Source organism: Chlorella variabilis (assembly GCF_000147415.1).
Source record: "Chlorella variabilis unplaced genomic scaffold CHLNCscaffold_18, whole genome shotgun sequence".
NCBI classification, from domain to species: domain Eukaryota; kingdom Viridiplantae; phylum Chlorophyta; class Trebouxiophyceae; order Chlorellales; family Chlorellaceae; genus Chlorella; species Chlorella variabilis.
Window position 1 is genome coordinate 601,934 of NW_005435070.1, and position 12,514 is coordinate 614,447.

The window sequence follows — 12,514 nt, forward strand, 5'->3', positions numbered from 1 at the left end:
GCTTGGGCCCAAACGCCGTGCCGCCGAGTCCCGTGGCTGCGGCCGTAGACCGTGGGCCGGAAACTGCGGCCGCAGCTCGGCGGCACGCGGTTCTGTTCAAGTCGCCAAGCGTGCAGCAGCGCCGAACCACGCTTCCCGGCCTCGGCGCATGCCTTCAGGGGCCCCCTATCGCTGGGCACACCCCTCCAACACCGAACATGCGCCCGGGGGGGAGGGCGGCCCGGGCTGCCCAGGCCAAAGTGGGCCGCCCTCGAGCAAGAGGCGGCCGGTCTGTGTGCTGAATGAATGAATCCCATGGGCAGCATGGTTTATCAGCGGATAGCCTCAGGCTGAGTAGCAGCCTGCCTGTGCCCGGAAGGACAGCAGGTCGGTTGGGGCGGTTGGCGGCACCTCCTTGCTAGCTAGTTCTTGCTTTACCAGACTTTAAGCCCACACAAGCAAGCAAGCAAGCCTCCCCCAGCCATCCCAACCCGCCGTGTCTGGCTGCCAACCACTGCCAACTATCATCGAGCTGCGTTGCTTCGCTGCTGACACCCGCAGCATGAGGGCAGACGGAGCAGCAGCAGGCAGCAAGGCTCACCCGATGCGGCGCCCACAAGCAGGGCGAGCGTGACCGCCAGCAGCGGTGCCCATGGGCGCCTGAGGGGCGCACCCGCTGCCCCGATCATGCAGGCCAGGATGCCCCTTCTTCGGTCCTACAGGCGCAAGAAGACAAGCGGAACGCATAACTCCCGGAAGAGTTGCGGTCCACATGCCCACACCATCACGACCACCATGTCCGCTCTGCCAGCGGCGGTTCATTCCTGGCGAGCCGTACAATTGCATGCCAACAGCGTCAGGGCGGCGCACCTCTACCAGCGGCTGGCAACAATCGGACGAGTGGCTCTTCGGCTGGCAGGGCAAAGCTGGCTCCACGGGGTTTCTTCTCGACTTCCAGCAGGGAAGCCTGGATTGGTGATGCAGCGCAAACGCGCTCCAAGGCTGAGCTGCAGGTAACTGGCGTGTCAGTACTGCGGGCGTACTTCAGCGTCTGACTTGCTCAGCCCCTGCTATTTGTAGCGGCAACAGGAGTGCGCCTGTGTATACATGTGGGATATGCACGCGATCCCATGGCTGGGAGCCTGTGGCCCGGATCATGGATGATGGAAGGCGAGGAGGCAGGGGGAGAATGGAGATCATGGTGGAGCGGTTCTCATCGTATGAGAACTGGGTGAAATGAAGAGAAACTGGGGTAATGGAAAACTAGAGAAGAGGAGAGAATAAGAAATCATAATGAAGAATACAGCAAGGAAGGTAAGGCGCCATGGCCCGTGATGGACCCCGCCCAGCGGCCGAGCCGGATCCCCCGCTGCCGTCGGCGCCTCAGCGCATGCGACCCTCCTTGCGCGCAGCCACCTGCGCCGCAAACAAGTCTGCAGGGTAGACTGTCTTGCCGGCATCCACCTGCTCCACAAACCACCCCTGCTGCGTGCACCACGGGCTGACCGCCTGCGCCGAAACCTTGACAGCCGTGGCCTCGTCCAGCAAAGCTGTGGCGTTGACGGGCTCCGCCTGCTGAAGCCGGCGCCTTGGCGACGGGGCCAGCCACGAGCCAAAGAAGGTGAGCATGGGGCCAAAGTCGCAGGATGGCACGCTCACTGGCCTGGTCGGGGATGGGTAGACCGCCCACCAGGTGCTGTTGGCCGCGGCGTTTGCGCCGCGCGACTTTTCGCCGCCGCTCGCGAAGGTGCGCAGCCCCAGGCCGGTGTTGATGTTGGTGAACAGGTTGTTGTGCACGGCTGCGGCAGGAGGCAGGTGGCAGGGACGCTGCATCAGTCAGGCACAGGCATCTGGTTGCACATGAGTGCCGCCGCTGTGGCCATGAAAAGTAGCTATGCGGCGCCAGGGCCGAGCGTCACAAGCACCACCGGCAGCAGCACCAGCAGCTGTGCTGCCGAGGTGCCCGCGCAGGGGTCCAACCGACAGCTGGCGCCAGCCATCACCACTGCACACTTCCAGCCCTCTCACCTGCCCTGTGGCAGTCGATGTTGATGTCCAGCCCCCTCCCGCTGCTGTACACAGTGTGCTCCGCCATCGCATCTACCGACAGGTCGTGGAACCAGCGTTGCTGGATGTCAAACCTGTGGGAGCAGGGGTCCACAACGGCGCAGCAGTGAGATGGAGGCACAAAGCTGGGAGGGCGCGTGCAAGCGCTGAGCAAGGGACAAGCAGAAGGGGCCTGGGCTCATTGCGTGCATCCCTGGACATGCAGTGTGTGAATGCAGGGTTGCTGGCCGCCCCGTGGTTAGCCCTGGCGCAGTCAGCGCTGCCCGCAGGCTCACCGCGTGACCAGCACCAGGCTGCAGGTGGAGGTCCAGATGGCATGGTGGCCGTTGAGCTGGCGCTTGGCCATGTCATTTGTTCCGCTGCAGAGTGGGCAGCAGGGCAGCAATCAACAAGGAGGGAGAGAAGGATGGCAGCTGGCTACCAGGGAATTGCGGCTGCTCCAGCTGCTGCTAGCGAGCATAGTGGTTATGGCAGCGGCACCAGCTGCGCAAACCGCCAAACCCACCGCGGCTTGGTGAACTGCGTCACTATGTCGGAGAAGGTCACAAGGTCCACGCCTGTTGCCATGACTCCGTTGTCTGCATCCACCACTTTGACCTGCAGGAGGGCAGGAACAAGACAGGGGCAGGGAGGGGCAGAGGCAGAGGCTGAGATGCTGCTAGCATGGCAAAGCGACTGGCGTGCAGACACGGCGGTTGGCTGAAGCATTCAGGTGGGTTGCGAAGGACAGTCCCCCGACCCTCAGCAAATGTGCCGCGGCCCTCGCCCAGGACTCAGCGACTCACATTGGTCACCCAGCTGTTGGCTAAATCATACAGGGCGATGCCATTCATGCCCTTCACCTCCAGGTGATCGGGGTAGGGGCCTGCAAGGACACCGCCACGCAGGCAAACTGTCGGTCTGCCAGTGCCGCCACATCAGCTGCTCCGCCGTTGAGGCAGCCCGCACAAGCTGCAAGAGCTGCTCAGCGCAGGCAGGCTGCCTGCATATGAGCATAGCACGCAGCTGGCAGCTGGAGGGGCCACTCACTCCACTTGAACACCATCTGGAAGCTCTCAAAGCCGACCCCAGACACCTTGGGAGCAAAGCGGTGCAGCACAGGCTGCACATGGCAGCGGCACCGATCTATCAAACACAACAACTACGCATGAGGCTCAATCCCAGCACTCAGAATATCAGCAGGCCTCGCGTGCTAGCTGCGCTGAACCCCATGCCAAAGGCCCAGGCGCCAGCTGGGGGAGGCCAGCAGCCACCTCACCTTCCACTTGAGACGGACGTCGTAGGGAAGTGGCCGCTCAAACTGCACCCATCCAGGGCCGACAGCTACCACGCGCGACAAGTAGCGCACACGCTCTTTGCCGTAAAACATATCTGCAAGCAAGCACCAGAGAAAGAAGGCGCCCTGTTTGCAATCGGGGCGCAGCTTGCAGCCGACCGGCGGGCACGACTAGGCTGGCCCAGCCTTCCATGCAGCAGCGATGCGCAGCTGCTGGACAGCAGCAACAGAAAGGTGCTCACTTGTCGCGGTGCCGCTGTCAGCCACATTGTTTCCGTAGAGGTAAGATTCCAGGGTGCCCAGCGTTGCTGTTGCTGGGGCCTTGTCAGGCTCTGCACGGCAGGCACGGCATGCAGCCGGGATGCAGGTTGCTTGCACGCAACCAAGCCAGCCAGCGCGCTGGCGTGGTGCAAATGGCAGCAGTTGTCTGGTGCTGAAACACAGAGACAGCAGGGGCTGAAGGCACCAGCTGCTCACCTCCCTCGACGACATCTTGGTCAAACGCCATTGCTTGTACGCCGTAGTAGGCAGCTGCCAGCAGCATGGGGTCCAGACCCAAGGGGTTTGTGCCGTTGGGCTCCAGCGACTGTGCTGGCACCTGCAGGTGCAGCAGCATGGCAGGTAGGCCAGGCACTCGGTCGGGCAGCTTCGACTGAATCACAGCATGTGCCAACTGGCATTGCTTGGAGTGTGGAGTAGCCATGTCCACAGCCTGTGCTGACCAGCTGGAGCAAGCAAGTGACAACTGCACACCTTGTTGGGGTCTGCATCCACGGCTGCAGCAATCTCCCACTGCGCCTTCATCGCAGCCTCCAGGGCTGCCTGCAGGGAGGGGTCCTCAAACACCAGGGGGACGACCGGCCCCTCCTGCTGCTGCTGGGGCTGCTGCTGAGGCTGAGTGTTGAGCACAGTGACCTTGCCGTTTGGCACTGGCTGCGTCGGGGCTTCTGCTCCCCCGAGCACCGACACCTTGCCCTGTGGCACGGGCAGCGCCTGGCGTAGCTTGCGCCCTGCCCGTGGAGCCGCGCCACTGTCGATACTCTGCAGCCGGCGGCGTCCGGTGCTGTCGGAGGATGGCATGAAGAGGCGCACCCACATCCTGGGCACGATACCGTTGGTGCTGGCCACCTGCGCCATGCCCAGCAGCCAGGATCAGCAATGGGGTCGATGCTTACACGCCATGGCCTGCCAGGTCGGGCCGCCCAGGGCTGCGGCAGCCTGTCCCTACATCAGACCCAGAAGCAGAAATAGACGTCTGGCAACGCGCCCACCTGAAGCCGGTAGTCCCCCCTGTTGGCATTTGCGGTCACATCGGTCAGCCTGGTGGTTGCATCCTTGCTGTCCATACGCTTGCCCACCGCGCTGCAACAAGGCATAGGGTGGGCAGGCCAGCCAAAGCTGTGAGGTTGGCTCGAGCGGTAAACAGCCCAACTTGGTGTGCAGCCTGGCTGGCGCAGCGTGCATAGCACAGCGGAGCATCGCTGTGCTACGCACGCGGCGGCTGGACACAGGCGGACCATGACCGAAAAGACCCAATGCAGATGCCGTGGGGGTATCTTGCCCTGGCAGCTGCGTCCAGCGGCATAAAAGTGTGCCCTTCCACATTCCAAGCAATCCCCACCTGAGCCAAGCCCCTCCGAATGCCCATACCGTGGCTGAGCCATACACGTCTTGCAGCGGGACAGGGAAATAGAGGATGCAGCGATCCACCTGCAGCAGGAGCAAGGCGGCAAGATGAGAGAAACTGCGAGCCTCCACACACAGCACAGACGAGCAGGCCTGCATGTGCTGGCCTGGGCTATGCAGCAGCCGGCTGCTCCACACCGCGCCGGGCGATGCCGGCGCATGGCCTTCTTCCGGCGCATGGCCGGCGCGGTTGGCACCCCACCGAGGAGCCACGGAGCACCACGTTGCTCTGGGTGATCTTGACGGTCTTCCGGATGGCATAGGTCCCGTCTGGCATGTACACCGCCACGCCATTGCCCGTCCTGGCCGCCTCAACGGAAGCGGCATTGATGGCAGCCTGGATGGCGCCGCTGTCATCTGCAGGTCGCAGGGTTTATTGAGCATGCATGGCATGGAGCTGGGCATCACCCAGGCAGCAGGGGAGCCGGGCCGGCACAGCAGCACACAGCCGCGCCGCCGTCCTGCATGCCCTCCTGCTGCTGGCTGGCTGGCTGCTCCTGCGCCATCAGAGTAGCCCGCACCTGTGAAGCCGTCTCCCCTGGCCCCATAGTTGCGCACATCATACTTCACGGGATAGTTGGGGATGGGACGCTCGCTGGCTGCACAGCAGGGCGGTTGGCACAGCAAGGGCAGAAATCATCACAAGTGTGTGCCGTGTGGCTTGGGGCTGAGATGACATGCCGTGCAGGCAGTGGTGAAGCCGGAGCGGCAGCATGACGCAGCTGGGGACCCCTTACCTGAGTACCCTGCCTGGCTCCAGTCGCCCAGGCGGCCTCCAGGGCGGTACAGCTCGCCATTGGCTCCCCACAGCACAGAGGCCTGAGCGTTGCCCAGGTCGGGGGGAGGTGGCGGGTTGGGGCTGGGTGGGGCTGGCGAGGGCGGGAGCGGAGGCCGAGGGCTGGGTGGGGACGGGGAAGGCGGTTGTGGGGAAGGTGGCCGTGGGGATGGAGGAGCTGGGGATGGAGGGGCTGGGGAGGGTGGGGGTGGGGAGGGGGACACCCTCGGGGTTGGACCGGCACCGACGCCACCGCCACCGCCGCCACCGTCTGGAGGAGTGACGGCGCCTGGGCTACACCTGCACACCAGCAGAAGCAAATGTGGCGTTCAACCCTGCCCTCCTGCCTGCCAAGTGCAAGCATGCAGCAGCAGCCGCGTCAGTCCACAACAGTGGCATGTATGGTCAGGTGCACACACAATGCAGCAGCGCCTCTCACTTGTAGCTGAAGCTGAGCGTCTTGCCGACTCCCGGGGGGCAGGCGTCCTGGAAGACATCGGCTGATGCCCTCACCACACACTCACGCAGCCCCAAGCAGCCCGCTGCCATGATCCTGCAAGGCGCCAGCAGCGCAGGCCATGATCGCCTCGACAGCAGCAGCGACGGCATGCGGCAGCGCTTGGCAGGACAAACATGACGGGCTGGGGTCGGGCGTGCTGATCTGGCAGCAGAGCGAGCGCCAGGCCCACCTGTAGCTGTCTGAGGCATTGCAGCCCACTGCAGCATTGCCATAAATGGGGTCCAAGATGGCAGAAATGATCTCGCTGTCTCCGCCACACCCGGCAAAGGCGGCGCCCTCATCGCCCACAATCACCGAGGCGTCCTCCCCGCCGCCTGCGGGCCAGGCAGCAGTAGCAGCAGCAGCGGCACTGTCAAGATCTCATGGTTGCACAGGCATGCAGCGGGCCAACCAGGCAGGGCTGGGCTGGGCAGGGCAGGGCGATTTGGCAATGTTGGAGAGGTGGGCGCGGCGCGGCATGCCCACCAACGTCATCGGGACTAACTGGGGGCGAGGGTACCAGCTCAAAGCCAGAGCTTGGATTCGCGTCAGTGGCTTTCTTGGCAGCCGCTTGGTAAAGCGGGTTTGTGGCCTGCGCCTGTGCCTTGTCTTCCGACTCTGCGGGGCGGCAGCGCGGGGCGTTCCATTTCAAACTGCGGCACCGGCTACTATGTACCAACGGGTTCCTCTGCGACAAAAGCCAGACGGCGCAGCCAGTCTCAGGGAAGCTGCCCTGGAACTGGTCCTGCAGTTCCTGCTCCCACCTTTAGCTGCCGACACCACGCCGGCGGCGCAGATGACCACCGCCAGCGCCGCCAGCAGGCCCGCTCTGCGGGCCGCACCCATGCCTGCTTCTCAATGCACGTGCTCCTTTGGACCTGCGGGGCATGGGCAGCGGTGTGGGGGCCGCCAATTCTAACTTCTCGGGCGCGCGCAGCTGCGCATGTGCAGCCAGGTCGGGAGGTCTGAATCAGCGGCGTGGGGCTGAACGCGACGCTCAACAGAGGTCCTGTAGCCGCCAGCACTCCTCCGAGGCCCGCCGAGGCTCACCACTGGAAGAACGTGCGACGGTTGGCAGCAGGTAGAGGGTCTGCGGGGCTCAGGCGCGTGGTTTTGCGATATATCACTTGGGTTCCGCGATTTGGGGCTTGTCTGGTGTGAAGGCCACCTGAATGGCGGTGGGCGACAGCGGTTAGCTGGCAGCAGGCGCAGCAGGCGAAAAACTCGTTTAACCGCAGCTTCCCGGGTCAGTTTTGCGAAGTCGTTTGGATGGGGATGTGTTTGCACAACTGCAGGGCGCCCTGCATGCTTGCAGACTTGGGCGGCATGTAGGCATTTTGACACCAAATGGGCAGCTCTTGCTTGTTTGCAGGGCAGCAACAGCAGCAACAGTACCCTGCAATGCCTGCATGACCTGAACTGCTCCTGCGGATTTCAGGGTCTCGTTTCGCTTGCATGCTGCAGATGTGGCGCCCGGCGGCGGCAGCATGATCTGTTCGGCCCTGACGCCCGTCCAAGCTTTGCAGGTTGCAGGTTGCTGTGCCTGAGATATTGCGTGCACCCGACAAGACTGCAGCCTTGCAGTTACACTTGCCACTGTTTTCATTTGAACAACAAACAGGCCAGCAGCGGCAGTGGCAGCGAGTGCACGGAAAGAACGTGCCAGAATGGGCAATCAAGAATGCATCGTATGGAGAGGATAGGGAAGAATCGATATCAATCAATAATCCTGTGCATTGAATTTAGAAGAGCTGGCAAAGGGAGAGAAGAGCTGGCAGAGGGAGAGGAGACGGCATGAAAGATGGTAGGGCGGCATGAGGTAGACTGAAGGTACACAGGAAGCAACAGCCAAAGCGTACGCGTTGCCGGCACGCATCATCCGCGAATGCGGTTCCTGCGGGTGGCCACCATGGCAGCGTAGAGGTCCCTGGGCAGCAGTTGCTGGGTGGTAGGGACGTCCTCCACCCACCACCTGCGCTGCCGGCACCATCCAGTCAGCTGCGGGGAGGCCAGCAGGCTGCGCCGCCGGCGGTCGCCAGAGTTGCTGTCGCCCTCCGCGCCCGGCGTGGGCGGCGCGTAGCTGCCCACAAACACCAGGTGGGGGCCAAAGTCGCACCCAGGCAGAGCCACCTGCCGCTTGCTGGCCGGCCCCACGTTCCACACTGTGTTGTTGGCGGCTGCAGGGACGCATGGGGAGGGAGGCATGGTGTTTGCCAGGGAGGCTCTGGTGAAATGGGATGGTGCCCCGTCCATCCATGCCCAGAGCTGTGCGTCCGCCAACTTTCCTCCCTGTTCCAGCCCGACTGTGCCCGGCCCCACCTGCACCTCACCACACTACCGCAATACCCACCACCCTCAACAGCCAGCCACACCACACACCTGCATGCGTGCCGCGGACGGTGTTGCCGCCGCTGTGGAAGGCCCTGGTGCCGCGCCCCAGGTTGATGTTGCTGGCGAGGTTGTTGTGGGGGCCTGCACACGCGAAGCGCAACAGGGGCATCATGGCGAGCGGACATGCCAGCGCTGCCAGGCGTCCGGCAGCAGCAGAGCTGAGCTGTGGCTTGCGGCGTGTGGCGGCGTCTGACGCTTGCTGCCGCGGCTCACCTCCACGGTGGAAGTCGATGTTCCCATCCAGCATCTGTCCGTTGGCAAACACCTGCGTCCATACAGCAAAACATGGCATGGCTGCCACCACCGCATCCACCATCTGGCCACCCCGCCGTGCACAACCGCCTTGCCCCGTGGCTGGCAGGCTGCCTGCATGCATGTTCGCACCAGGTTTTCAGCAAAGACGGAAAAGGTGATGTCGTGCATGTACTGCGTGGTGATGCGGAAGCCGGAGAACTCGGTCAGAACTGCGCCTGATCCCCACAGGGCGTGGTGGCCGTTGGCGGGGAAGGTGGACTTGGTGTACCTGCAGCAATATAGGCAGTGCAAGTGGCACGAGCAGGGCGCGGCAACAGGGCCGTCAGCAGTAGCAGGGATGGGCAAGGGCTGCGCCATTGGGCTGGAGACTGCGCCCTTGGTGAGTGCAGGGTCCCGGTCAGCAGCGCCAGACTGCTCGGCGCTGCCAGCTGGCGGGCCGCCAGCTCCCCACGGTGCCTCGCACCTGGGCTTCTCAACCGACACCGTCACACCCCGCACAGACACAAACTCAGAGCGGAATGCTCCGATGGCATTGTCTGCATTCACCACCTTGACCTGCATCACCCATAGCGCATCGGGCATGCATGCTCGTGATCGGGTGAGCGGGCGGCTGATAGCAGTGCTAGCACCTGTGCACGCATGAAGCAGCAGCGGCGGCGGTACGGGCATGGCGGAAGAGAGGCAGCGCGCAGGGCTGCGTTCACATTGCGAATCCAGCAGTTTCCCGAGTCGTAGATACCGAGGCCGTTGAAGCCGTATGCCGTGTGGTGCTCGGGGTAGAAGCCTGCACGGCAGGGCCAACAGAGCCAGCCTCGATCAAGGGGAGCTTACCAGCATGCCGAATTCAGGACCTGCTGGGGAGGGGAGGGCAGGCAGGGCTGGCAGCTAAGATCTCAGGGTCTCACCGTGTGCAAACCGCACGGTGAAGCTCTCGAATCCGCTGTGCTGAACCTCAGGCGAGTACCGATAGACATACGGCTGCACAGCAGGCACAGCAGGTTGGTTGAGGCCTTGTGAACCACGCCGTTGGTGAACGTGGCTGCTTCCAGGCGTGCTGGCTGGACCTCCAGCCGCCCCACACCTTCCAATGCAGCCGCAGGTCGTAGTTCAGCAGGCGCTCCAGTTTGATCCAGTTGGGCCCTTTGGCAGCCACCCTGCAGCAGGCAGGCATTCAATAGCAGCCCAGCTGCAGGTGGAGCTGGCAGCCCCAAGCACCACTGCTGCATGCGGGCTGTGGGATACAGGCGCCGCTGCCTCAATGCAGCACGGCAGCTGACATGCCCTTAGCAGTGCCCTTGCCTGGTGACAAAGTTAATATGGTCGGCTTTGGGGTACGAGTCTGCAGCACAGGGAGGGCACCAGGCGCAGAGCATGGACAGCGCAATGCAGGGAGGTTCAGAACGGGGTGGTTCAAGCAGCTGCAGGCCCAGCGCACGCAGCAGACAAGGCCTCTGCTGTGCTGCCCCTCACTTCTTCCGCTGTTGAGGTCTGGCATGTCCCCATAAAGGTAGGAATCCAGGCTGCCAGCGGCCGCCGCTGCCGTGACGCCGTCTTCCCCAGTGTCCATATCTGCTAGCAGGTCTGCCCTGCCAATGTCCAGCGCCCGCCTCAGAGCAGCGGTCAGCGGCAGCAGCCCGCCAGGGACGCCGCCCTCAGACGTCTGGTTGGCTGTGGCAGGCACCTGCTGCTGCTGCTGCTGCTGGATGATCGAGGCCGCCTGCTCGCTGCCAGCCTGTGCCAGCCGCCGGCCGCGAAAGCCTTTGTAGCGCTCCAGAGCCACAATGCGCACCCACATGCCGACGGAAATGTCCCGAGTGTTTGCCACCTAAATCCAGGCAGTGGCGGCGGTGGGCAGCAGCACAGAATTCGTTGTGAGCAGCGCTGTCAGACAGTTGAGCCTGAAGCAGCAGAGAGCATGCCAGCACAACCAGCACGCTGGCAAGCAGCCATACAGGCAGGCCAGCAGGCACCCACCCAAAGCTTTTTGTCGCCACGGCGGGCGGCGACGGTGATTGCGGCCAGGGCAGATCTGGAGTGTCTGAAGCCAGGGTTGAATCCCGTGATGCTGCAGCAGCAGTTACTGACGGAGGATCAGGTGGCGGGATGGTTGCTGACGTTGTCATGGCAGCAGCGGCACCAAGCACCAGGGGCAGTCCCAGCAGGCAGGCTGCCTGCTCACGTCAGGAAGGACCCAGACACAGCCCACTCCTCCTTGTTGCCATAGATGGCAGACAGGCTCTTGGGATAGTACAGGGTGGTACGGCCAGCCTGCACCGGGGAGGTAAAGCCACCCAAGACCTCAAAGCCGCCGCTGGATGAATGCACTGTGGCATCTGCTCAAGGCGTGAAGAGCAGCATGCCCTGCGGCCAGCTCCAGGTGCCTGCTCACCCCTTCTCCCTTCAACACCACGTTGCTCTGCTCTATCTCGAGCGTTTGTGTGATGCGGTAAGTCCCGGAAGGCACCAGGATCGTTACGCCGCTGCGGCCGCCGTTCTGGAAGCCCATGCCGGGATCAGGCGCCTGCGCACCAGCAGCGAGACACGTGCAGGTCTCCTTGCTGTGTGGCATGGAGGGGTACGCATGGTGGTAGACACAGGTCGACTTGGCACCTGCTGAGGGGGGATGCAACCGCCTGAATGCGTCCAAGCAAATGCTTGGGATAGCCCACTGCCCACCTGGCTCATGGTGGCGGCAAGCCTGGAGGCCGCATCTATGGCCTTTTTGAAGGCAGCAGTGTCATCTGCAATGCCAGCGCAGTGCACGAGGGCAGTGAGAGCAGCAGCAAGCAGCAGGAAGGCAGGCCGCGGCAGCTTTTGCACGCAGGGTTCCTGCTGGCGCAGGCAAAAAGTTGGCAAACGGGGCAGGCAGTGCCAGGCACCCGCGCACCTGTTCTGCCGTTGCCCTTTGCACCAAACGCCTTTACGTTGAAGCGCACTGGGTAGGTTGGGATGCGAGCTTCGTTTGCTGCAGATCAGGCAGCCATACAGCATGCACCCAGCTTCAAGCAGGCGCGAGAGGTTCAGCGAGATTTCACCTGCCTGTTGCTTCATGCTTAACAACCTCAGCCAGGCCGGCACCATAAGCAGGCACAAACTGCTTACCCATGTAACCCGAATAGCTCTGATCTGTCAGCCTGCTGGTGGCGCGCCACAGTTCCCCGCCCTTGCCCCACAGCTTGCTATACTGCACACCCTTGGGCGAAGGTGAGGGCTTGGGGCTGGGCCGGGGCGATGGCTTGGGGCTTGGGCGCGGCACCGGCTTGGATGGCATCTCGCATCTGTCACAGCGGGCAGCGAGAGCTGTCAGCAGACGGCAGCAGGCGGTTCAAAACTGGCAGTGCTGCTTGTATGGGGTTGCCGCAGCGCATCGCCTCTGACTGACCGGTAGCCCACGCGCAGCGACTTGGGAACTCCAGGACAAGGGTTGCCAAATCTTGGCGTCGTCACCGCGATGGAACATTCGGTCTTGCGCAGGCACATTGACGAGACAATCCTGCAGAGAGATGGCAGACGCCCTCAATGGGAACAGGCCAGGGTCACAGCTGTGAGGAGCGCTAGCTGAGGAAGCGGAACGCAACAGTAGAGG

The 12,514-nt window shown here is 63.3% G+C and overlaps 4 protein-coding genes across 4 annotated transcripts; all 4 read right to left on the reverse strand.

Annotated features, from left to right (window-relative positions):
- Positions 1-1,362: 1,362 nt before the first annotated feature.
- On the reverse strand, positions 1,363-7,128 carry CHLNCDRAFT_137067 (hypothetical protein; the record flags this gene model as incomplete). Its single annotated transcript, XM_005845379.1, has 20 exons — positions 1,363-1,778; positions 2,008-2,120; positions 2,322-2,405; positions 2,552-2,643; positions 2,832-2,911; positions 3,076-3,148; positions 3,305-3,417; positions 3,565-3,654; positions 3,800-3,920; positions 4,076-4,450; positions 4,594-4,684; positions 4,944-5,032; positions 5,211-5,365; positions 5,530-5,607; positions 5,746-5,877; positions 6,028-6,083; positions 6,223-6,336; positions 6,473-6,617; positions 6,769-6,900; positions 7,047-7,128. The coding sequence occupies 20 exons, from the start codon at positions 7,126-7,128 to the stop codon at positions 1,363-1,365; spliced, it is 2,631 nt and encodes an 876-aa protein (XP_005845441.1).
- A 1,029-nt stretch (positions 7,129-8,157) lies between these two features.
- CHLNCDRAFT_137068 (hypothetical protein) lies at positions 8,158-10,099 on the reverse strand (the record flags this gene model as incomplete). Its single annotated transcript, XM_005845380.1, has 8 exons — positions 8,158-8,459; positions 8,662-8,754; positions 8,887-8,938; positions 9,058-9,196; positions 9,392-9,483; positions 9,633-9,712; positions 9,834-9,906; positions 10,010-10,099. 8 exons carry the CDS (start codon positions 10,097-10,099, stop codon positions 8,158-8,160), a joined length of 921 nt encoding a protein of 306 aa, XP_005845442.1.
- A 112-nt stretch (positions 10,100-10,211) lies between these two features.
- CHLNCDRAFT_137069 (hypothetical protein) lies at positions 10,212-10,723 on the reverse strand (the record flags this gene model as incomplete). Its single annotated transcript, XM_005845381.1, has 2 exons — positions 10,212-10,267; positions 10,399-10,723. The coding sequence occupies 2 exons, from the start codon at positions 10,721-10,723 to the stop codon at positions 10,212-10,214; spliced, it is 381 nt and encodes a 126-aa protein (XP_005845443.1).
- A 380-nt stretch (positions 10,724-11,103) lies between these two features.
- CHLNCDRAFT_137070 (hypothetical protein) lies at positions 11,104-12,199 on the reverse strand (the record flags this gene model as incomplete). The annotated part of the gene is made up of 5 exons (XM_005845382.1): positions 11,104-11,196; positions 11,318-11,449; positions 11,605-11,669; positions 11,816-11,893; positions 12,031-12,199. The coding sequence occupies 5 exons, from the start codon at positions 12,197-12,199 to the stop codon at positions 11,104-11,106; spliced, it is 537 nt and encodes a 178-aa protein (XP_005845444.1).
- Between the last annotated feature and the right edge of the window lie 315 nt (positions 12,200-12,514).